General features: G+C 34.2%; 1 protein-coding gene across 6 annotated transcripts; it reads left to right on the top strand.

Annotated features, from left to right (window-relative positions):
- The first annotated feature begins 1,036 nt into the window (after window positions 1-1,036).
- On the top strand, window positions 1,037-23,268 carry LOC148598755 (ceramide kinase-like). 6 transcript variants are annotated; one of them, XM_088562268.1, is made up of 12 exons: window positions 1,037-1,212; window positions 6,694-6,876; window positions 7,320-7,448; window positions 9,187-9,250; window positions 10,500-10,645; window positions 12,792-12,866; window positions 14,121-14,267; window positions 16,154-16,226; window positions 17,590-17,636; window positions 18,153-18,320; window positions 20,522-20,661; window positions 22,452-23,268. In XM_088562268.1, exons 1-10 carry the CDS (start codon window positions 1,116-1,118, stop codon window positions 18,299-18,301), a joined length of 1,110 nt encoding a protein of 369 aa, XP_088418394.1. In that variant the 5' UTR covers window positions 1,037-1,115; the 3' UTR covers window positions 18,302-18,320; window positions 20,522-20,661; window positions 22,452-23,268. The 6 variants fall into 6 exon arrangements, with proteins under 6 accessions (XP_088418394.1, XP_088418395.1, XP_088418396.1 ...); XM_088562273.1 differs by lacking the exon at window positions 1,037-1,212 and adding an exon at window positions 1,238-1,320; XM_088562269.1 differs by lacking the exon at window positions 17,590-17,636.
- Window positions 23,269-23,880: the final 612 nt, after the last annotated feature.

Here is a 23,880-nt window from a genome sequence, read left to right as displayed (position 1 = left end):
CATAAAACGTTTGTAGTGATGACTTCAATCTTGTAGCAACATAACCCTGCTCCAGACGCCTTTTTGTCAGAATTCTAGCGCGATACAAAAAGTCTGCGTAGTCTCGGCAAGCTCTGGCATAACGTATGAGTTGTGACATGAACACTCCATACGCTGGTGCTGAAGGGATGTTGCCACAGATGAAAAGATGAAAGGAAAGTTGACAATTCTGAATGAAAAGTCATCAGGTTTGTTGTAAAGTTTGTATGTCTATGAAGGTAGTATTAAATCTATCTATGTTGTTTAGAAGGGTCTTTATTTATTCTAGCCATAAATTATGATTCGTAACCACACAGAAAGAGGTCCGCAATAAGTGGTGCACATTTGGTCCCCATGGGAATTCCAATAACTTGACGAAAAACGGTATCGCCAAAGCGAACAAAAATGTTTTCTAAGGGGTATTCGAGTGCTGTGAGAAAATCAATAGAAGTCCAGTTAACGTAGTTTTATTTTTTTTCGTTACTAAAAATGATCTAAAAGAATTCGAACAAATATTCACATCCCGATTTATCGAAGAATTATGTGAAATGTTAGTAGTGTAAAGGGTAGAAAAATCAAAACTTTGAACCGATTCGAATAATCCCACATAAGCATGTGATTTATCACGCACTTCAAGCGAGTTTTTTAATTCCACAAAAATATTTAATTCAACTATTTTCATAAGCTTCGATACAAAAATTTATAATTAGAAGTTTGGGAAGCCAGTACATACTTAAAAGTCTCTCATGCTACTAGGCATTTTCTGTCGGTAATTAGTTTAAGTTTAAATATATATTCCCAATTCAAAATCCACGATATTATTCTGCTGTTATTTTATTTGTAAACAACACCGACTGAACAGGAGTAATTGATTATGACTGAAAATACTTTAACCGAAAGTATAAAGAAGCTAACCGTTAAAAGTGAAAGTTTTAAAACAGGGTATCAATTATCTACATATTAACTAAGATTTTTTTTTTCAAATTCTCCCGCTTTACAACTTATTTATCTTAATAAATGCGCGGATTCTCCACGGTTGTATTATTCTGCTATTATTTTATTTGTAAACAACGTCGACTTTACAGGAGTAATTGATTATGACTGAAAATACTTTAACCATATGCATTAACAAAAAGGCGTGTGAAGTATTTATAACAGCAAGATCATTCACATTTAAACAATCGGAGAAGGAAAGTAAGTACAAATGAACTTCCTATTATCTATTTTTAGCGTTTTTTCTTTGAGATCCTGTAAGCGTTTTCTTTCTTTTTTCGCGGAAGTATTCATGCTTGCGTTGTAGAGGTAAGTGATTTAAACAGTACTATACTAATTTCCAAGATACAACGCAAGCATAAGTGAATTCAAGCACAGACTCTTGTGTAGAGGTCGTCGAGAAATTTTACAATTATTTCTCTACACAAGCGCCTGTGCTTACGGTTCATGTCATGAACAGCTTGCTAATCATTGCTGGAGAAGTGACAGATATATTTTGTCCCTGACTCGGACACAAACGTGTTCAGTAACATGAAGTTCACAGAGTCTGAAGTTGCAGCAAGTTAAAATATATATTGTAACTTGGAATTAATAAATAGACAGATTATAGACAGATTTGTTTCAAATTATATTCAAGTTTACATAAATTCGGCCAAGAGTTGACAGTCCTTTGGTAGCTAGTCCGAATTTCTTAGACCCTGAAAACCTCTTCAGTTTTTTTTAACTCGGGTATTGGTGTGTTGGGTTACATGGGTTCTAGTGATCTTCCGACCCTCCTCTTTACATGGATATTTATATAATGTTGATTATTTTGAGTTATGGTCAGAACAATGAGTCATACTGAATTTCATTAGTACTCTGCGGCAACTCAATCACTTTTTACTTTTGTCAGATTATGGCAGCTATCCCGACTTATCAATATAAGAGAAGGAGGGTTCCAGGTTGCAGGGTCAGAAGTACTCCAGCACTGCTAGAAGTTGTCTGGCAGGCTACTTTCTGACTTGGTGCCATTCTAACCTCTAGCATCTGACATATTGAGCTAAACGTGTGTTTTAGCACCATGAAAACTGATTTCTTCAACTGGTCATAGTTTTCCTTCCCTCGTTTGTCTACCCCGGACCTGACTTTTTATGAGCAACTCGGCGGGTGTTTCTAGAAAAGCAGTGGACGCTTACCCTACCGGTGCACCTGGTCCATGCTCCCAGTGTTTGGTGGAGTCCGAGTTGCTCATTTGCTTTTGTTACTTTGTATGTATGATTTTAGTTACTTTATGTTCTTTGTTGTGTATGTCTGTTTTCCATGTCTGGTCTTTGTCCATGGATTACATTCTTTTGATTACCGCTATAACCTTGGTACCCTTGATTACTCTTTAAAATATTTTAAGTCTTTTATTTATATAAAAGAAGTTTAACTCATCGGAAATCAAGCGATATAAATCCTAAATTTGCGGAAAATACCTAAAAAAAACATATGTAATGAAGACAGTTATCAAAGTGACCAACCATTTTCAATTAGCTAGGTCACTAATTTTACCGAATACATTTGTATATTTTTATTAATTTAATAAGCGGATGTACCAATTCAAAATGCTGAAAACCAAATGTTAAGTTCATTTAACCTGCTTTTTATAAAGGATTTCCAGGATTGTTATCAGGTAGTCCAGTTTAGTCACCTTCTCCCGTGTTAGGGGAAAAAAAAACACTACAAAATCTTTAAATGGTAAATAATTACTACATTTCTGTTCAAAGAACTTCGGAACGAGTGGTTTGCAATATTGCGCTTGGAAATAAGAGATTGGGGTATGGAGGAATGGAATTCCAAACGCTTACATTGTAGGAGTAAGTAAGAAGAAATTCAGATTGGTAGCGTGCTATGTTTTGGTGTGGGAGAATATGAGATCAATTCCGACTTCGTCATTACTAAGAATATGAGCTGTCATTTATTTTACAATTACTTTTTCGACAATCATGGTACTTTTCTCTCTAACTTTTTATTAATTGCTGTGGTTTTATAATTACATGTGGTCATTTTGTATTTACGTTATGTAGGAACATCTTTACATTATGTCGTTTTGTCTTTACGTTCTGTCATTTCACCTTTACGTTCTGTAATTTTGTCTACGTTCTATCGTTTTATGATTACGTTATGTCAACATATATTTACATTATGTGGATTTATCTTTACGTGCAGTGGTTTTCTTATAACGTATAACGTAACGTTTTCTTATAACAACATATCTGATCAATTCAAAACAATACTTTTCTTTTTTTGTATTTTTGGCTACTTTTTATACCTCGTTGAGGCAAAAATCATTTTTTAGCTCACCTGTCCGAAGACCATGTGAACTATTGCCATCACTTGGCGTCCGTCGCCATTCGTCGTCGTTAACAATTATACAAAACTCTTCTCCCCTGAAACTACTTAACCAATAGAACCAAACTTGGTATGAATGTTTCTTGTGGTATCCTCCATAGAACTGAAATTGGGATTTTTGTTTCGTCGAAAAACATGGCCGCCGTTACTAATAATAGTACATAGGGGTCAGACAATAGTTTTTTGCATATATCTCCAAAACCGTTAGGGTTTGCAAAATTCTTTTCATTGCTGAAATGATCCTTAATATAAGGCTTACTAAAGTATTCAGGGAGAAAAGTTGTCAGACGTTTCCTTGTTAGAGTTATTGCACTTGAAAGGTGAAAAATGATTATTTTTTTTACAGATTTTAGCCAATATCTTGAAAACTATGATAGATAGAATAAAACTTTAAATTGTTGAAATGATCCTTATGACACGACCTACAAAACTTGTTGGATGACTCCTTGTTAAATTTTTTGCCCTTGAAAGACAAACAAAATATGTTTTTGACAGTTTTCAGCCAATATTTTGAAAACTATAATAGATAGAATGAAACTTTCAATTAATAAAAGGATCCTTCTGATAAGTCCTACCAAAGTGTTCATTGAGTCAAAATTGTTGGACAGCTCCTTATTAGAGTTGTTGTCCTTAAAAAAACAAAAACATAAACAACTAGGCGAGCTATTTTGGGTCCTTGGAGCATCTTGTATACGTTTTTTATACTTCTAACTTCTATTTTTCTGCAAAATGAAGTAAATTCACATATGTATGTACCAATATGCTGTCAAATGTCTCAGCTTTACAATGATACCAAGAAAGTTGCGTAACACTTGGGTTTTGTATCAAAATGAATACAATGGAACTCTGTCTCATAGAAATCGCTTAAATTGACATATTTTTCGATGTCAAAACCCCTAGAGTATTTATTCTTCAGTAAAAAATGGCTTACTAGTATTTGTTTTTTTATGTTCGGGATATTCACAACTGATACTTCTTGGATTCTGTTGGTGACTTGTGGCGATTTTCGTAGTCAGAATTTATAAAACCAGAACAAAAAATAATAATAAATGTAAAAAATGCAAAAATGGGAATTTCAATATTCCCGTGAAAAGTCGCATAACTTCGACTCTACAAGATATTACTCGACTAAAAAGTCTCAAATGTTGAATCATTCGATAGAAATTAAATGTCCTGAACTAATAAACCACCATTAACTGATTTTCAAGAAAGATATTTTTTAAAATGTTTTAAAATTTAACTCCTTCCCCGAAAAAAAAACTGGTCTCAGTATCAAGCATAATTCTCATTCACAGCATACCGACACTGTGAAACTCATATTTTAGGCATTCATAATTTAAAAGATAATTATTTGCCCAAAATATCTGAACAATTCAGGCGTGTGATTTTATTGTAGGGTTACAATTACTATAAAATCGTAAAAAGTAGAATTTACAGAATTTCTTATATATCACCCGTTATTATCTTTTTTTCAGAATACCGTAGTTTAAACAAGCTATTGTGTGATACAGTAGATTTGTATAGTGTCTAAGCTTTTCAAATCGGCCAGATAATTAATATTTGAAATTTTCCAAGTAAAGTTGGTGCAAACATTACCACCCCTACCCATGAAAAAAACCTCAACATGAACAAAAATGTTAATTTTTAACATATAAACGGCGTACACTGGGCATGTTGCGGGCGATTGCTTTCATTATCGATGCATCCAACATATTTGCTAATTTCAAGCGCGTAGGCGACAATAATGTGTTTTTTCATAAAAAGGGAAAATTCATAAAGAAATTCAGAGGCCTGAATTGATCAGATATGTTGAGTGCATCATTATCTTAATTATGAATGCCTAAAATATGAGTTTCACAGTGTCGGTATGCTGTGAATGAAAATTATATTTGATACTGGGACCAGTTTTCTAGGGGTAGGGGTAATATTTTTTTTTTAAATTCTTTCTTGAAAATTAGTTTTGGTTGTTTATTAATGTAGAAAATAAATTTAGTCACGCAATAACTTGTAGAGTCGAATTTATGGAAATTTTCGCGGGAGTGGAAATTCCCATGTTTTTGGAATTAAATAAACATATTCTGACTACGAAAATCGCCACAAGTCATCAACAGAGTCTCAGGTGTATCAATTGTGATGATATTGAACGTAAATAACAAATAAGCTATTTTTTACTATAAAATAAACACTCTAGGATGACTGGATAGACTACCCAAGTGTATTTCGTTCAGCATTTTTCTAATCGGCGTTGTGACGTCTATTTTGCCTTTTACGGACTGATTTGAAGTTTACACCGGATTGAAAAGTTCCGGGGTCACACGTCATCATGAAATTTTTGTCCACATCACGTAAAGAAGAAATCACTGCGTGTAAAGAAAAGAAAATGCAAATAAAGTATTTAGAGATCGACATAACGTAAAGATGAAACGACCTCACGATATAAGAAAACCACTGCACGTAAAGATAAATCCACATAATGTAAATATATGTTGACATGACGTAATCATAAAACGACAGAACATAAAGGCGAAATGACAGAACGTAAAGACAAAACGACATAATGTAAAGATGTTCCTACATAACGTAAATACAAAAAGACCACGTGTAATTATAAAACCACAGCAAGTGATATAAAGTTGACAACACGTAAACAGATGTGTATCTCATCAGACAGTTTAGGCGTGCCATATATATCTATAATATTCGTTTTTTTAGTATCATTATACTGTAAACTTATAAATTTTCGCGGTTACCAATTTTTGCAGATTCTCTTAAGTGAAAATATTGGCGGGTATCAATTTTTGCGGTTTCAAAAAATGTTTAGAATTGTAAAGTGTTAAAACTTAATTTAATTTCGCGGGTACTATTTTTCGCGGTTTTCTGTTTTTAGTACGTTTACGGTACTCTCTAATAATAAATTCACATTTTGGTGTTCACTGCATTTTCGCGGAACACATGGTATAATATAATATACATAAAGCAGATGGTTGCACTCGTTACTTCGGCACCAGTGGCGGATCCAGAGGTGGGGTGCTTGGACAATTAATTTGTCATTTTCGTGTGTAATTGACAAAAATGGCAAATAATGTCCTAGCACCCCCTATTTTTCTGAGAAACCTCGGTTGGCACCCGTCCTTTTAATTCAAATGTCTGGATCCGGCCCTGAGTAATACATTAATTCCCCTTGCAACGTGGTAGTCTGGTTGAAGGCAGCGTCTCCATTCTTCATTAAACGCGAAGAGTATCTAGTAAATTAAATTAAGACCTATGTACATATAAACTATCAATCAATGAACATATTTTTTAATGCAGCAATTGTAAAATCGGAAGACATCCTTGGTTTTGACCATGTTCTAGCAAGTGAAACACGATGTGTAACGATGTATTACATTCACAATGGAGGCCATAAATTGGAAAAGAAAAAGCTGAAAATAGAGGGCCCTAATGGGTGTATACAACGGTTGGTGTCCATGGTGACAGAAAATATTTCAAAAGGTACAGAATGTATAATATCCTAACCTTAATTTTAAAAATTCTTATGAGATGTTCCATGATACAGAATTATGAATTATCGCTGATTTAAAAATATGGATTTCCACTTCTAGTGAGCTTCTGAAGTGTTAGTGTTGCTAAATGATGTGTACTAATGTACGCTAAGTCCGAGAGTGAAAGTACAGATTGAAGTTTCTTCAGATGTGAAAAATGAAAATTTATAACCTTTGGATGCTGTCTATATAATAAAACTATTTACATTTTGATATCTATGATTTATTCACAACTGTAATGTAAGAAATCTATGTTTTTGTCATAGATTATTGGTGATTCAAACCGAAATGCAATACTTCAGATTATTGCAAATATGCGGAATGTTTTATATTTGTTTAGAACTTTAGCGCATCATACCATTTTTAGAGGGACTTTTTTTCATTTTTTTTAAGTTTCTGGCCGGCCTAAGTCAATGGTTGTATTCCTTAACCCACATGGTGGATCGGCTAATTCAGAAACTATATTCAAAAGGGACATAGAAGTCATATTTAAACTAGCCTCTATAAAATATCATCTTGTTGGTAAGTAATACATTAAAGTTTCGTTAAATGAAACCACCTTTTTAATTGGTTAAGTGCTGATAATCCACTGCATAAGAGCATGGAATAGTATATTCTGAGGACTAATAATAAATACATATAACAGTTCTTTTTGAGTAATAGAAAGTTAAAATATGATTTGTAGAATATTTTTCAGCGATGCAGTTAAACAAAATGATCATGAAAAGGGAACCAAAAGTTTATGAAACCACTGAAATTGCAAACATACGATCATGTATATAACTGCGACCGAACACTATTTTGAGGCATAGGCGAATCATTACATCCCTTCATCTAACCTTCTGGGAGTATACCGTATATGGCATAATATTTCCACATAGCTTATAAAAACCTTCACTTTCACATCATATTTTCAAACTTAATACCTACAAGTTTAAATTAACTTAGATGAAGTATCAAACATGTTGTGAATAGTGTCAAATTCTGCGACACCTAATTTCTTATCATAAGGGATCAAATTGATTGTGAATATCGACAATGAAATGCCAAGGCGTCGATCGTGGGACCATTCAGGTATATACAAATCCAAGAACACGCGACCTGAACGTGGAACAGGAAGACGATCTATATACACAGTGTAGCGAACATAATAAAATATACTTACATAGAAAAACTGGAAGTGACATCACGTGCTACGGAAGGGTAAGCATGTGCTGCTCCATCGATGGTACTAGTCAAATTGCAAGTATAAGAAAAATCTACTTAATTCAGTCTAGATACAACTATGTCACAGTGTCAAGGCAATCGCGTAGAGGTCCCATGAAATGGAGCAATTCACTTTAGGGCAATATCGTTTAAGTAAATATAAATATGGAAATGGTGAAAAAACTACGGAATAGTTCGAAAATCTCCGAGACACAGGGAGCGATACAAACCATACACGCTGAAAGTAAAGATTGAGATGTAAGGGGAAGTAGGCTACCTTACAATGTCAAATGTTAGAGAAAAGTAGCCTACCTGACAATTTCAAGTGTTAGAAGAAAGTAGGCTAACTGACAATGTCAAATGTTCGGGGAAGTAGGCTAACTGACAATATCAAATGTTCGGGGAAGTAGACTAGTTGACAATTGTCAAATGATCGGAGAAGTAGGCTAACTGATAATGTCAAATGTTCGGGGAAGTAGGCTAACTGACAATATCAAATGTTCGGGGAAGTAGACTAGTTGACAATTGTCAAATGTTCGGGGAAGTAGGCTAACTGACAATATCAAATGTTCGGGGAAGTAGACTAGTTGACAATTGTCAAATGTTCGGGGAAGTAGGCTAACTGACAATGTCAAATGTTCGGGGAAAGTGGGTTACCTGACAATTTCAAGTGTTAGAAGAAAGTAGGCTACCTGACAATGTCAAATGATCGGGAAAACTAGGCTAGCTGACAATGTCAAATGTTCGGGAAAAGTAGGCTACCTGACAATACCAAATGTTAGAGAACAGTAGGCTAACTGACAATGTCAAATGTTCGGGGAAAGTATGCTAGCTGACAATGTCAAATGTTCAGGAAAAGTAAGCTACCTGACAATGTCAAAGGACAAAATTGAGAAATTATGATCATAATAATCATTACCCTTGTTAAATGTTCGCTCATGCGCTGTAAAAGTATTCGTTGGTTTGTATACAAATAAGAATTGTGGGCATGATGATTTCTTACAGTATTTTACCATACATTGTTAATATATTTCTACCTAATACTTTATTTCAGTTTCTGAAAGTCCAAACCACCCAAAAGAATTTGCGAGTTCCTTCGATTTTGGTCCCTATGACATGTAAGTATGCGTCATCAATCACAACATTTATCTAAATACTGAATATATAGATACCAACCTAAAAATATTGTGTAAATCGAAAATGAAAGTCACTGCTTTCTGTCAACCACGCTGTGTTAGGGAATAGAGTGACGACTGGTGGGCTGTGGGTCTGAATGGTATGTCCGAGTTGGATGACATGCCTACCAGGGGTATGTTGCTTCTGTTTGCTGGCACAAAAAAGATCTGTCTCAGCATATCGAACTTGTACAAAGCATGGTCTGATCGATGGTCAATCATTCTGGTCCTTGAAATGCATAGCATACACAGGCAAATGTGCCACACATGAGAATCATATGGTTTGCATCATATCATTATCATATAAATTGAGCACCATATGATAATCGCATGATTATCATATGATAATCATATGTTTCAGTTTACATATGATAATTGCATGATTATCATATGATAATCATATGTTTTTCACAAACGCATAATTGTCATATGTTTTCAAGCTAAAATTAACATATGAGAATCATATATCATATAACTATCATATGTTAAATATCATATGATTGTCATATGATTGCCATGTGATTATCATATGAATCGAGCACCATATGATTATCTTGTGTGCCACATTTGGCTGTGCATCTGCCATAGAACATTCAACCATAATCAGTCAGTCAATCAATCAATCAATCAATCATTAGAATGCATTATATTTTTCCACGTTTATGTTTAAAACATTTCACTTTGTACACACACGTTAAACCTAAATTCCTTATTACATTAGGCAAATCTTCTATCAATATTGACAACCGAATGCGGATTGTGAACGCACGAGTAAATAAGACCTCTACTTTATGTCTGGCTGATTTACTTAACATCACTCCCCTGCTAAGCTTGCATAGGCGGATCCAAGGGCTCACCCTAATGAATTTATTTTTTTTAATTCACGTACTTTTGTGTGTATATGCACGCTTAAAAAAGTGTTAAACAATTTTTTGTGCCCCCTCCCCCCGTTAGTAGATTCTCTGAACCCACCACTGTTTACTTGTGATGTAGCTAAGCGGAAAACTTTACATACGATCGATTTAATGTCTATGAAGCCCCTTCTGCTTATTAGTGTTTTATTGCGTACCTTTGTCTAGAGGCGGGGTTGGTGATAATGAGGAGAAGTGAATATTGAAAGATTGTTTATACCTCTGTGTGCGTGCTGGAGAACTTACTTACTGATTTTCATTAAATTTATTTCCTGTTAAAGGTTAGCCATTATGGGAGGTGATGGTACTTTTAATGTTATAATGAATAATTTGTTGCGGAGGCAACAATCGGAGGTTGGCATTGATGTTTGTGATCCTAATGCAGCATTGGTTCCTGTTGATATACCAGTAGCATTTATCCCAGGAGGTATTTAGAGTAGAATGACAGCTAGTCACGCATTTAAGGTCAAAAGTTTGCTTATCATAATTTTGCGTATGCATGGATCTGTATCGCCCAGCTTCTGAATCCCAAATCAGTTTTTGATTAATGTATTGGGACATTTAGCTATGTGATTGTTTCTAAATTAACTTACCCAGTCTATTTATCCTACATTATTTTACATAGGCTTAGTATGAGTCAAAACCTCTATGTGTCAAACACACTTTATATATTGTAAAAAAGGGTCCAAAATTTCCGTTTTGTTTATTTTGGTGGCATTCATTCTGCTGGATTACTGCTTCTGACTAAATTGTAAACAAAGTAAAGTTTTTATTACAGATCAGTTCTAAATTAATGGACTTCCACACATTAGAAATTAAATTTTAAGGAATTTTTGGATATACTCAGTTATACTCAATAACCAGGTTTGGGCCAGCCACATTTTATAAACTACTTTGTGGTTTATAAACTGTATTAACTGCAGGAAAACGGATTATATTGTATAATGTTAATTAGCTAGTATAGTCTGTAGTTCTTAGTATTGTTTATCTCTATAGTTATAGTGAAAACTTGGTGGGTTTAGAATAAATCTTAGTAGAAATATTCATTAGTAAACATATAACTTGTTCAAAAATTAGAAACATTCCTTTTATAGGTTGTGTACCAATTAACAAAATGCTGTTCATTTTTGTTTTTTTTAAACATTTGGTTTATAGTAAAATAATGAAACATTCAATGAAATGGAAATTGTTGGATTTTTTACAAAAGAAAAAGAAGAAAGGGGAAAACAACTATATAAATAAAACTAATGTTGTCTTTCAATAAAATAAATTTGCTAGTTGTCTGTTGCCATGTACGTTTATAGATACAGGACAGCTATACTTGGCGTCAAATAAAGTCTGGTTGAAAAAAAATAAAAATACATGTACATGTGTGTACCATAAACAATAAAATTTTCAATTAATTAAGTACCAGTCCACATAAAATTCAGACACTGCCAATGGTAAAGTGATTCATGGTGAAGAAAAACCCACCAAACAAACGATGCAGTATAAATATGCTATACTTTCATATAACAACAATCTTTTCTGCATTCAGATCTGCACTTTTAAGAAATTCATACATTTATCTCCCACTGAAATCAATCAAATCAAGCCAAATCAAGAACAATTACTCTTCCAAAGTGCAAATTTCATGTACAATCTATATGATTTTTACCTCAACAAGCGCAACAACCAAATGAAAAACTAATACTGGTTATGTGATCATAAATTGTTTCTGAACAAGAAATAAGACTGAATTCGGTGGGTTTTTAACATGCTTGAATCACCTTCTGTCTGATTTTCAGAAAGACTGATACTTAAAAAAAAACAAATTAAAAAGTTAATATTGCTGCTAATGATAACCCTGTGTAATCCAGCACGAAGAAGTTATTTTATGTATACAAATTTTCAATAACTGTCATCTGTTTTGATATCCCACTTAAAGTAAATTTTGAATAATATGGAAGAGTAATCAAGGGAACCATGATTCTACTGGAAATCAAAAGAATGTAATCCAGGATTAAAGACCAGACATGGAAAACAGACAAACACAACAAAGAACATATAATAACCAAAATAACACTTACAAAATAACAAAAGTAAATGAACAACTCGGACTCAACTAAAAACTGGGATAAGATTTTGCTATAAGACTTTGATATTTACCTTTAATTAAGCAAATACTATCAAAACATCTATTGTAATGTGCATATTGGTATTCACCGTGTATATTTTGTCTTTTACTTATGTTTCTTTGTAGGTGTTATTTGGTTATAATATGTTATTTGTTGTAGTGTGACTATCTTTCATGTCTGGTCATTATTCTTGGATTATATTATTCTTATGATTACAGTTCGAATCTTGGTTGCCTTGATTTCCCTTTGTACAGAAAATTGTCTCGAGTCGGTTTGAGGTGATTAACTGACGATCAACTGTTCTAATTTATGTATTGTATATTATTGTTGGGAGAAGACTTCATAAGTTGGTAAAACTTGTGTCCTATCTCTTTTGTAAAGTTAACAAATAAAATTGTTGTAAACTAAAAATTATTGGTATATTTTGTATTTACATGAACACGTTTTATTTTGTAGGAACAGGAAACGGTATGGCACTGATTGCTTATGATGGTTATGATGTTGTATCGGCTGCTTTACATATAATAAGAGGTATATCTTTGTTTTGATTCGATTCTTTTCTTATTGGAAGAGGGAAAACATTTGAATTTTTGGTTAGGTATACAAAATAAAAAAAAAACTTACTTCTCCCCATTCCGCCACATGGGGCACACAACCCAGGGTTCTGAGCTGTATTTAGTCGCCCTTCATGACAAGCTTAGCGCTATTGTGGGCCTATTATTTTGACACCCGGAACACACGGATCGTTACTTACGTAAGGACTGTCTATGGTAGTTCAAACAGAATGCTGTGAAGTTAAAAACTGAGCTACGTGCAGCTAATTTATATTCATTTGAGTTTTCTAAATACATGCAATTTGTTATTTGATTTGATTTTAGGGTTGCCAATATAGCTTGACTTTCAGCTTGATTACAGTTGGGATCAGTTGTAACCTTTCCTCCCTTCTGTCAGTTCTGACAAGTTAAGAATTATCCCACCAGAATAATGTCGTCATAATCGTTCTAGCCTAACATTTTTTTATAAATCGTTCTGAACTAAAAACCCCGCGATTAGAATTAACTAAAATCGTACAAATGCTCGACGGGATATCAGGGGCGGATCCAGGATTTGAGTTTAGGGAGTGGCGTTAATTGAATTAAATGCCGTGCAAAGCTAGGCAAAAAGTGTTATGGTGTGAAAATTGTGGTGAATTTTTTTTTCAAACCGATTTCGGGGGAGGGGGGGGGCGTACGCCCGGTACGTCAGTCCTTGTATATAGTATTATCAGAAACTATGTTACAATGAATTATTCTTGATCCGTACTTTACAGATGGAGAAGAATACGATGACCACGTGCGTCATTTTCTCTGTATATTTCGAATAAAATTCGAACATGTTAATATGACTTAAAAACAAGTTAGCTGAAAACGTGTTCAGGAAAAAAAACAGATGCACCTTATCCATGCTCCCAATTTTCAGTTGAGTGGGGTTACTCGTTTACTTTTATTTATAAACAAAGATGTATATGTGTGTTATTTTGGTGATTTCATGCGCTTTATTTAGATGTCTATTTTCTAAGCCTAGTCGTGCACTTTATACCTGGGTTATGTTTTTTTATATTACTGTTCAAATCTTGGTTCCTTTTATTTTTCTTTCAATAATAATCAGGATCAAGACTCACAACTCACACCATGCAGGAGTCGCTACATTTATCATACTTTCATTTTTTCAGAACGCTATAAAGAGTTTAAGAATAGTGTGTTCTTTTGCTATCAAATTTTTATCGTTTCTGCCATTTTGATTTAGGAAAAACTACATCGACCTCACTTTTGGGTAACTATTGCGAAAACAAGTTGGTTGGCTATTCCTTCATGATGGCAGCTACTGGGATGTATGTAGATCTAATCAAAGCAACAGAGAGATACCGATGGATGAGGAAACTTCGATATATTTGTAAGTTCATTACTGTTATCAATGGTTTTAAGTATTCTTAATCAGAAAATGTAGGACTATCACAGTGAACAGCAAGGGGGATCAAATACATATATGTATATAGACCACGTTATATACAAACGAAATAATAAGCGCATACAGTTAAAAAAACATTACAAATTTTAAAATACGTAAATCTCTGATGCTTCAATCTCTGTAATGCGGACGGTAGAACCTCTCGGATTTGGCTTCCTCTTTCGATGGTTTTAGTTTTCAGTACTTCTTGTGTACAATTAATTTTTGGGTTTTTATTTTCCTATATATTTTCCTTTGTATTTCATTTTCTGTTCTATTTAAAGATTGATCAAGGGAACCAAAGTTATAGCGATAATAAAAAGAATGTAATTCAGGGACAAAGACCAGACATGGAAAACAGACATACACAACAAAGAACATGAAGTAACTAAAATCATACATACAAAGTAACAAAAGCAAATGAGCAACTCGGACTCCACTAAAAACTGGGAGCATGGACCAGGTGCACCGGTAGGGTAAGCGTCCTCTGCTTTTTCTAGAAACACCTGCCGAGTTGCTCATAAAAAATCAAGTCCGGGGTAGACAAACGAGGAAAGGAAAACCATGACCAGTTGAATAAATCAGTTTTCATGGTGCTGATGGATAATTAATGTTCTACAGAGTATTGTCTGATTGGTGAATTGATTACTAACATATTGATATCTACTACATGAGTTCATGTGCATACTGTTTGCAAACTGGCATGTTTTTAAGCTCTAAGTTGACCAATACTCTGTGTGTCTGGACATGTGAAGCGTGTTTGGCGAAGAAGTAACTTTTTGCCAACGAAATTGGTATCACACGACTTGATATCAACCCCACTACTGCCGCTACTTTACAGTTGTGGCAAACACTGGACGACGAGACTATAGATTTTTCATCAAACTATTTAGATCACTGGCATCATACCAACCACCAAAATATCAATCGGACCAGTCCATATTACTGGCATTGCACTTAAATGGCGTATACCAAAAATTGTATTGATTAATCTTGAATAAACTATTTATTTTTTACGATTGTTTTACAGTTTTGTTCAGACTTGAACATATAACGAGAAAGGGTATCCCAACCTGGATGAAAATGTCATTCTCAGGCCACCCATTGGCCTTCAATGAACAACGAGAAAACTCCCACAACACAGGGCATGCTACAGCTTGCCCAAAACATCATTATACAGATGTACAACGGAAAACTTGCCCCTATATACTCAAGTTATATAACAATAAACTGAAGGTAAATACGATACAAGACATACAGAGGCCAAAAATTCCTGACATGGGATGAATTGGGATCGATTTTACATACGATGGTGACATAACTGTTTGTAGGTTTAAACTGGACTGGAGCTGGCATGTCAGTTAACTGCTAGTAGTCCTTAGTTTGTACATTTGTGTAATTTATATTGAATTTCTTTCCGTAGTAACAAGGGACTCCGACCATTTTGAACTTTTAGGTGTGTTCAATTGTATTATATTTTCTCCACAGAGGCCAGAATTAAAAGGGGGAGGGTTGTGATCAAGTCAAAGTACTTTAACCCCGCCGCATTTTTTTGTGCTTGCCCGAAGTCAGAAATTTCTTGACTTTGTATGTATCGTTTCGTTTTCTTTTTTATGTTGCTGGAGTTTATGGGGACGACTGTTTCGCTGTACATGCCTATAATGTTGTTTGCAGCAGCTGCAGTCTGCCTTGTGGTGTAAGGGTTTCCTTGTCATTCATTTAAGACCAATGGGTGACCTTGAGCAGACATTTTTCATCCCGGTTGGGTTGTTATCTCTTTGGCGTATTCACCATATCCACTCTTGTCATATAAGTTTTTATTTGTATTTTAGTTGTCCCAGCCTATTATTTTCTTATAAGGAGTCACCGACGGTTTGATATGGAGATAGAATTTGAAAATGAATTGTAAGTGTGGAAAGAAGTTCTACATGTTTAAATTGTCTTTAGCTTTTTTAAAGATAAATTTTGTAAGTGTAGGAAGAAGTTCTATAATGCATATGTAAGTTCTTTAGCTACTTCTTAAAGCAGAAAGAAGCTATACAATGCGTATGAAAGTTTCATTTAGCTGTTGCTTAAAAAAATTGATAAGTGCAAAAAAAGTTCTGCAATACAAAAGTAAGTTTTCTTAGCTATTGTTTAAAAAAAGAAATATAAGAGTAGAAAGAAAGAATAATCATGTGGACCCAGATTCTACCGAAAATCAAAAGAATGCAATCCAGGGACAAATAACAGACATGGAAAACAAACACAACCAACAAAGGACATAATACAACCAAAATAATATATACAAATTAACAAAAGTAAATGAGCAGTTCAGATTCCACCAAAAAACTGGGAGCATGTAGGGTAGGCGTCCTCTGCTTATCTAGAAACACCCGCCGAGTTGCTCATAAAAAGTCAAGTCCGAAGTAGACGAAAGAGGTTAGGAAAACAATGACACGTTGAACAAATCAGTCTTCATGGTGCAGTTTATCATGACGACCATAAAACATCTGTGGTGCTTACTTCAATCTTGTAGCAACATAAGCCTGTTCCAGAAGCCTAATTGGAAGAAGTCTAGCGCGATACAAAAAGTCTGCGTAACAACGAAAACCTCTGTCATTACGTATGGGTTGTGATATGAAAACTTCATGCGCAGGTGCTGAAGGGTGAAAGGAAAGTTGACAATACGGAATGAAATTTCATTGCGTTTGTCGTATAGTTTGGTCATTGTATCAAAAATAGTTTTACAATACATAAATAAGTTCTTTAAAATGGAGAATGCTACGGATAGGTTACTGCACAAAATACATTGAATAACACCCTCCAAACATTTCCTTGATTCACATAATGTACGTTATACGATTTAATTAGTAAAATAATAGCAGCTTTACTGACAACTAATTATACCGTTATGGTGTATCCATTTACACCATGCAAGTCGCTTTGTTCAACGAGTTATAGTTTTTCTTTTCTTCTTTCGTCTAAGCCAGACGTGACATTTTATAAGAAACCCTTTGGTTACAATACCTTTGTACTTGGACCATGCTCAAAATTTTAAGATGAGTCCGGGTTGCTTCATTTACTTCTGAGTCTTAGTTCGTCTGGTTATTTCATGTTGTGTTTATACATCTTCTGAGTCTAGTCGTTGTCCCTGAATTATAATATTTTTGGTTACCAATTAAATCCTGGTTTCCTTGATTTTCCTTCGACTTTTCAGATTACTTTCACTTAAATTTAGCACACATGAAAAATTAGCTACATTTTGTTTGGCTTATTTACTTTGAAGAGAATTGGAGGATGGCACGTATAAAGTTGATTCAGAGAAAGAGAAAGGTAGTATTTATTTTTGAATTGAAATATGAAGACATTGAGGGTATACATCAGTCTCTTTTAAATTGTACTACAAGCTGCTCTTCCACAAAAGGAAAGCTGTAAATTATTTTTTGGAATTGTGATTGTTCAAGTACTATTGGCCAAAAGGTTCGATCTTTGCGGTTGTAGCAAGATCTGTTATACAAAGCATCATATTCCACGTGTATTCAAAGCACCTGACATAATCAACATTATGTCTTTGTTATAACCTTAGTCGTTATTGGACACTACATTGATGGAAAGATAGGATATTATGCTATCAAATAGTTGAAATTTCAAACTGGTATAGAGACCATAACTCGAGAACGCCGTCAAGCCGATGAATCTTGGTAGGTTGAGTGCTGAACAGCAAACACGCATCATTCTTTTACTAAAGGTTTACATTGTATACAATCCTCATTCACGAAACAATTATATATGCAGATGAGTGAGGGCAGTAGTTTGAAAAAGAAACGTATTTTGTATTGTATTCCACAGATATTATACAGGAAACAGTGATAAGTGCCTTTGTTATGAATACTGCCTTTTTTGCTCCAAAGCGGGAAAAGGCAGAATGCCTTTATGCAATAATAAATAAGCCTACATCGAAAATTGCAAATGATCAAGAATATTGCCGCCTTGATTAGAACAATCACACGTGAGGAGGTAAGCACATACTTCATATTCATCTCAATCTGTTTATTTGTGTTTATCATTATGTGTTTATGTAAGGATTTTAGAGGGGGCCAACTTTCAGCAGAAAGGTTCAGATCACTCACCAAACGAAATTAAACAAAATAGTAACACTATACGCGATTACCGTAGACGGGTCCTGTAATTAGTACACAAAATGGTTTACTCTGAATACAATTATCCATGTTACAACCAAATTTAAGATTATCTGTTTTATGCCTTAGATCTACTGTTTCGAACGATGGGTGCATGTGCTTATCAAATGCGTATCATGGTTGTAGTCTAAAACCCTTTCCAACACGTCATATGAATTAATTGTAAATCAAATTATCTAAAGAGAACAGCAAAAAAAGGACGAGATGATAAGCGACAAGTTTTGAATGATAAAACTGCTACAGTTGGCTTAGCAATACTTCTTAAACTGTGACTGAAGTGTTCGCCTATGAATAAATATCGTGTGTTGATGATCGGTACTCAAGATAGAAAACTAACCAGGGTATATCTGTATAAAGGTTGAGGCTATAAACTGCTTCACTGTTGGGATCTTGATGGAAGATAGGTGCTGCAGCTAATTTTTAAGCGTTCTTATGGTAGTAAACCTTGGGTGAGGGAGGTTATCCAAATTTAACGGTTTTTAGTCACTAGAATGTTTAAATGATGCAATATGCAAGCTTCAAAGGATACTGATGTTAAAGGGAAATAACTCCAAGCAAGAGTCAGCCTCAAGCAACTGGGAGACTTAAAAAGGATTAAATGTTTTAAATGGAAGGAATATATCTTTCTTTATATGGGAAAATCTTAGAAATGACGCCTTCTATTGCCGTTACTTTGTAACAATCCACGAGTTTATGATGGCGACCATAAAACTTCTGTAGAGATGACTTTAATCTTGTAGCAACATAACCATGTTCCAGAAGCCTAACTGTAAGAATTCTAGCACGATACAAAAAGTCTGCATAGTTACGACAGGCTCTGGCATAACGTATGAGTTCTGATATGATAACTCCATACACATTTGCTGAAAGGATGTTGCCACATATGAAAGGAAAGTTGACAATTCTGAATGAAAAGTCATCATATTTGTCGTAAAGTTTGGTCAATAGTTTTCTTTACTATCGATCTCTTAGTGTAGGTGAAGATATGAGGCTGTAGTATCCTTTATCGCAAGTTCTTTCATGTAGATGCGATGTATCAAGTCCTCGAAATTAGGATTGTTTAACGATAGTATGTCATCTATATAGCGGACACTGAGATTAAAGGACCTAGCTACACGATGTTTTTTTCTTTTTGATCAAATCAACTAATATAGTCAACCTCATAAGAGCGTAGGAATAGGTCAGCAACTAGAGGAGCACAATTTGTTCCCATTGCAATGCCGACCATTTGTTGAAAAACGCGTCCACCACACTGAACAAATATGTTGTCATTAAAAAATTCCAGCATTTTGAAAACATCTGTATATTTGGAAGATGATTTTGAATTATTTTATACAAAGTTCGAGGAATCTCTACCAAGAACTATATAATTATATCAATCTTTTTTTTTTAGAAACAACTATGTATAATGCGTTTGAGTCGGGATTTTAACTGAGTATGAGGAATTTCACAGTGTTGAAAAATCATAGGTTTTAAAACTATTATATTCTGATAATAACCTTGAATTGATGGTCTCCAAAAGGTCATTTTCAGGATCCACATTGAATTAAGAACGGAAATTCCTACATTCCTTCTGTGTCAGAAACTAACGCTTCGTTAATAGGGTATCTTACATGTTCTTTCAATTTATCAGGTTCCTTTAAATTTCTTGAAATTTTATTCAGTTTTCAATTTTGAAAAAAGAATCCAAATATATAAATTTCAAGAAGTTTTAATCACATGTTTCATGAGAACAATTTCAATGAACATATAGTAGCTTTGATACCAGAATGTCCCAAAATAAACCGTTTTGCTGATTTTTAAAAGACTTATTTCCCTTAGGTGTTGTTTACATGATCACAACGCAAATCAAGCTCCGACCACGTGTACTGAAGTTACATAGGGCCTTCGCTCTGTGAATCATTATGTACTCATTACAGTGACTTGGATGTATATTATAAGCAATATTTAATGCTTCCTGTGAATAATCAAAAAACGTTTCATGGTAATATGCAGTTACCTGACACCTTTATTTTTCAGCTTGAAATGAATCCATCAATCATAATGAAGGTTGTAAAGGGTGTGAAAATGAGAGTTATAACTCCAGATCCCGATACTGACTACAGTCTTAACCTTGATGGCGAGGTATACGACATGTCAGAACCGAAAGTGTATGTCAAGTAAGTGTTTTGATTGTTAACGATGTATTTTGTGGCTAAAAATTATATTGGTACTGTTAATGTATTCACCAACTCAGTAGTGAAACTTGTTTGGCCACAAATTAAATAGGATTTTATTTATCATATTGATCAAAATTCGCAGTATTACAAATTTCAAAATACATAAAACATTAAGGCTTCATTCCTTGTGTTGGTATAACTTCTCGATGATGGATTTGTATTTATCTGTAATTTTTTTACTATATCTATGTGGGATGGAGTTATTTGTGTTTAACTTCCTGTTAATGCACGTAGTAAGAGTCACACGTAGAATTTCAAATGTTATTATTATTTGCCAGTTGTTATAATTCATACAAGGTCATTCTTTATTGATGTTAAACAAGAGACATATTTGTCGTGACTCAATAACTTTGATGATGCACCGCGTGCTGCTATAGTTTGATTTCTTGTTCAACTGAAAATTTTCGAGGCTTCCGCTTAGCACCTGTTTTATAAACTCAAACTACGTCATATTCAAGTTTTATTTCCTTTACTGACGCAGGACGTCGATAACTGCTCCTTTAAGAGGCAGTACTTAATCATTTTTGTTCTTTTTTTTTTCAACAAACATACTTTTGACAAAAAGTAAATGTGTGTGAATGTTGATGTGTTTTGCGAACCTAATGTTTTTTTTTTAAATAGCTTGAAAGTACCATATTACTAAATGCATACAGCACGACGATGAACCTGTCAACTTCATACTTACGATTTGTTTTATAAATCCACAACTGAATGTATGGTATTGTATAGCTGCAATACTGTAAATCTTGTTTTATATTGGCGATAATTGCTTATAAGTAATTTAAGCACTGCGGATCAATACTTTGGATTCTAGTACTTTTAAAAATGCGATATACTAGCATTTGGTACACTCACTGAACTATATTGTCTCCTTTCACTACAAGTTCAGCAAAATTTGTAAACTTTGAAACATGGTAATGTACATGTATAATTATATGGTCAAGTTTTGAACAATTCTCTTGTTAAATGGAAGTATGCGTAATACAGAAACAACAAGTATCTACTTGAGTCAGTCTGCGCAATACTGAAAGAGTAATCAAGGGAACCAAGGTTCTAGCGGAAATCGAAAGCAATCTAGGCACAAATACCAAACATGGAAAACAGACATACACAACAAAGAACATTAAGTTACTAAAATAATACATACAAAGAAACAAAAGCAAATGAGCAACTCGGACTCCATAAAAAACTGGGAGCATGGACCAGGTGCACCGGTAGCGTAAGCATCCTCTGCTTTTCAAGAAACACCGAACGAGTTGGTCATAAAAAGTCAAGTCCGGGGTAGACGGATGAGGAAAGGATACTGATACAACGCCTATCTGGAGAAGTCTGTTATTGCACAATACTGAAACAATGTCTATCTGGATAAATCTTGTATTACAAAATACTGAAACAACGTCTATCTAGGTAAGCCCAGTATTGGACAATACAGAAACAACGTTTACCAAGAAAATCCAGTATTGCACAATGCTGAAACAACGTCTATCTTAATAAATCATCCAGTATAGCACACTATTGAAACAATGGTTTTCTGGATAAGTCCAGTATTGCACAATTGTGAAACAATGTCTTTCTGGATTCGTCCAGTTTTGCACAATACTGAAAATACATGTATCTTGATTCGTCAAATATTGACGATAACTGAAAAAAAATACGGTATCAAGATCGTATAATCACTTTTCCGTTCTTGTGTCTTACGCAGTTTTCATTGTTATTCAATATCCTTTCAGATTGATTCCAAATGCATACAAATTGGTAACAGCCCAAGTGACAACAGAAGAATAAAACTATTTTAAGCTAATGGACATATTTTCAACTAGATTGTTATTCAAGCATATTCACAGTATATGCAGATATAAACCTGAATACAATTGAATTTAACTGTGTTTAAACATGTACAAATGTATTCCTAAGTGTCTAACGTTATGCGTGTACCTCCATTCTTCGAAGTAATTATCCTTACCGATGACGGGAAATGATGCAGATCATCACCCTTGGCGAGATAGAAGCATCTAGTCAAATGCGTAATGGTATCTATCGTAGTGTTGAAGAAAGTTGCCATTACTACTGTCCCACAGACTTTTATTCTGGTTCGCTTTTATACCTCTGACACATACAGTATACTTAGCCTCAGCTCTGTATATGAAGAGACCCTTATGTGCTAACTGTGGGATAGTCAATAGGTATGCATAGAGCATGCTCAAAATACACTACCGCAATAAAAACTATTGTGTTCTACCCAAGCCTTATCTCGCGGAAGTGTGTATAAAGCATGCTCATAATCTTACCACAAAAGGTCTATGAATTGTACACTGAGAATGTTTACCTGGTTTAAATGAAGGGAAATCTAGGACTCTGAGCTTCGAATAGTCTGTATGCATAAGGAATACTTGTTTTAGCAGTGTTAGAAATAAGAAAGTATATTTTTTTCTTTTAAATAATTACCTCGTGGAACAATCGGCATTATGTGATGTGCCCTACCAATTATGCATGTTAATATTAGATCTTTTTATGTATATGTTGAAATAAAAACATACATAGAATGAATTTTACTTATAGATAAGATGGGAAATAAAAATAAAGCCATCGTACAGTGATGCTAAATCGAAAAAATGGTTACTCCATTAAAAAATTAGGTCTATTTTCTTTTTTTTTACTTTCTGGTTTCATAGCTTTTGAAATCAGAGGGGTGACTAAGAATGTTTCCCAATTATCAACAAAAAAAAATCTGCTAAGTGCCTGATGGTACATGTACATAATACGTTTATTTCAATTTTCACTACTTCTTTTTCCACGCTTGTCTTATTTATCACTACATGCAATCATCAAATATATATTTAGCCAGATCATTAAGTCAGATTCATTTATCTCAGTATTCGCTATTTATTGTCTTTAAATAATCCTAGATTCGGGGATTTGATGCATCGCATCTTCCTCAAAGAACTTGAGATAAAGGACATTACAAACACTATGAAGCCAAGCTGATATGATGACCTACAGTAACAAATCGATTGAAAGGAAAACTCATGACCAAACTTTAAGACAAACGTGATGACTTCGATATTGGCAACATCCCTTCAGCATATGCGTTTGCGTTTTCATTTCAGAACACATGCATAATTCAATACCTTGTCGGAAAAAAGCGGACGTTTTGTACAA

This window comes from Perna viridis, chromosome 14, assembly GCF_037379345.1.
Source record: "Perna viridis isolate PV_CMFRI_1.1 ecotype Kerala chromosome 14, ASM3737934v1, whole genome shotgun sequence".
Classification (NCBI taxonomy): Eukaryota; Metazoa; Mollusca; class Bivalvia; order Mytilida; family Mytilidae; genus Perna; species Perna viridis.
This window is presented reverse-complemented; position numbering and strand designations above follow the sequence as displayed.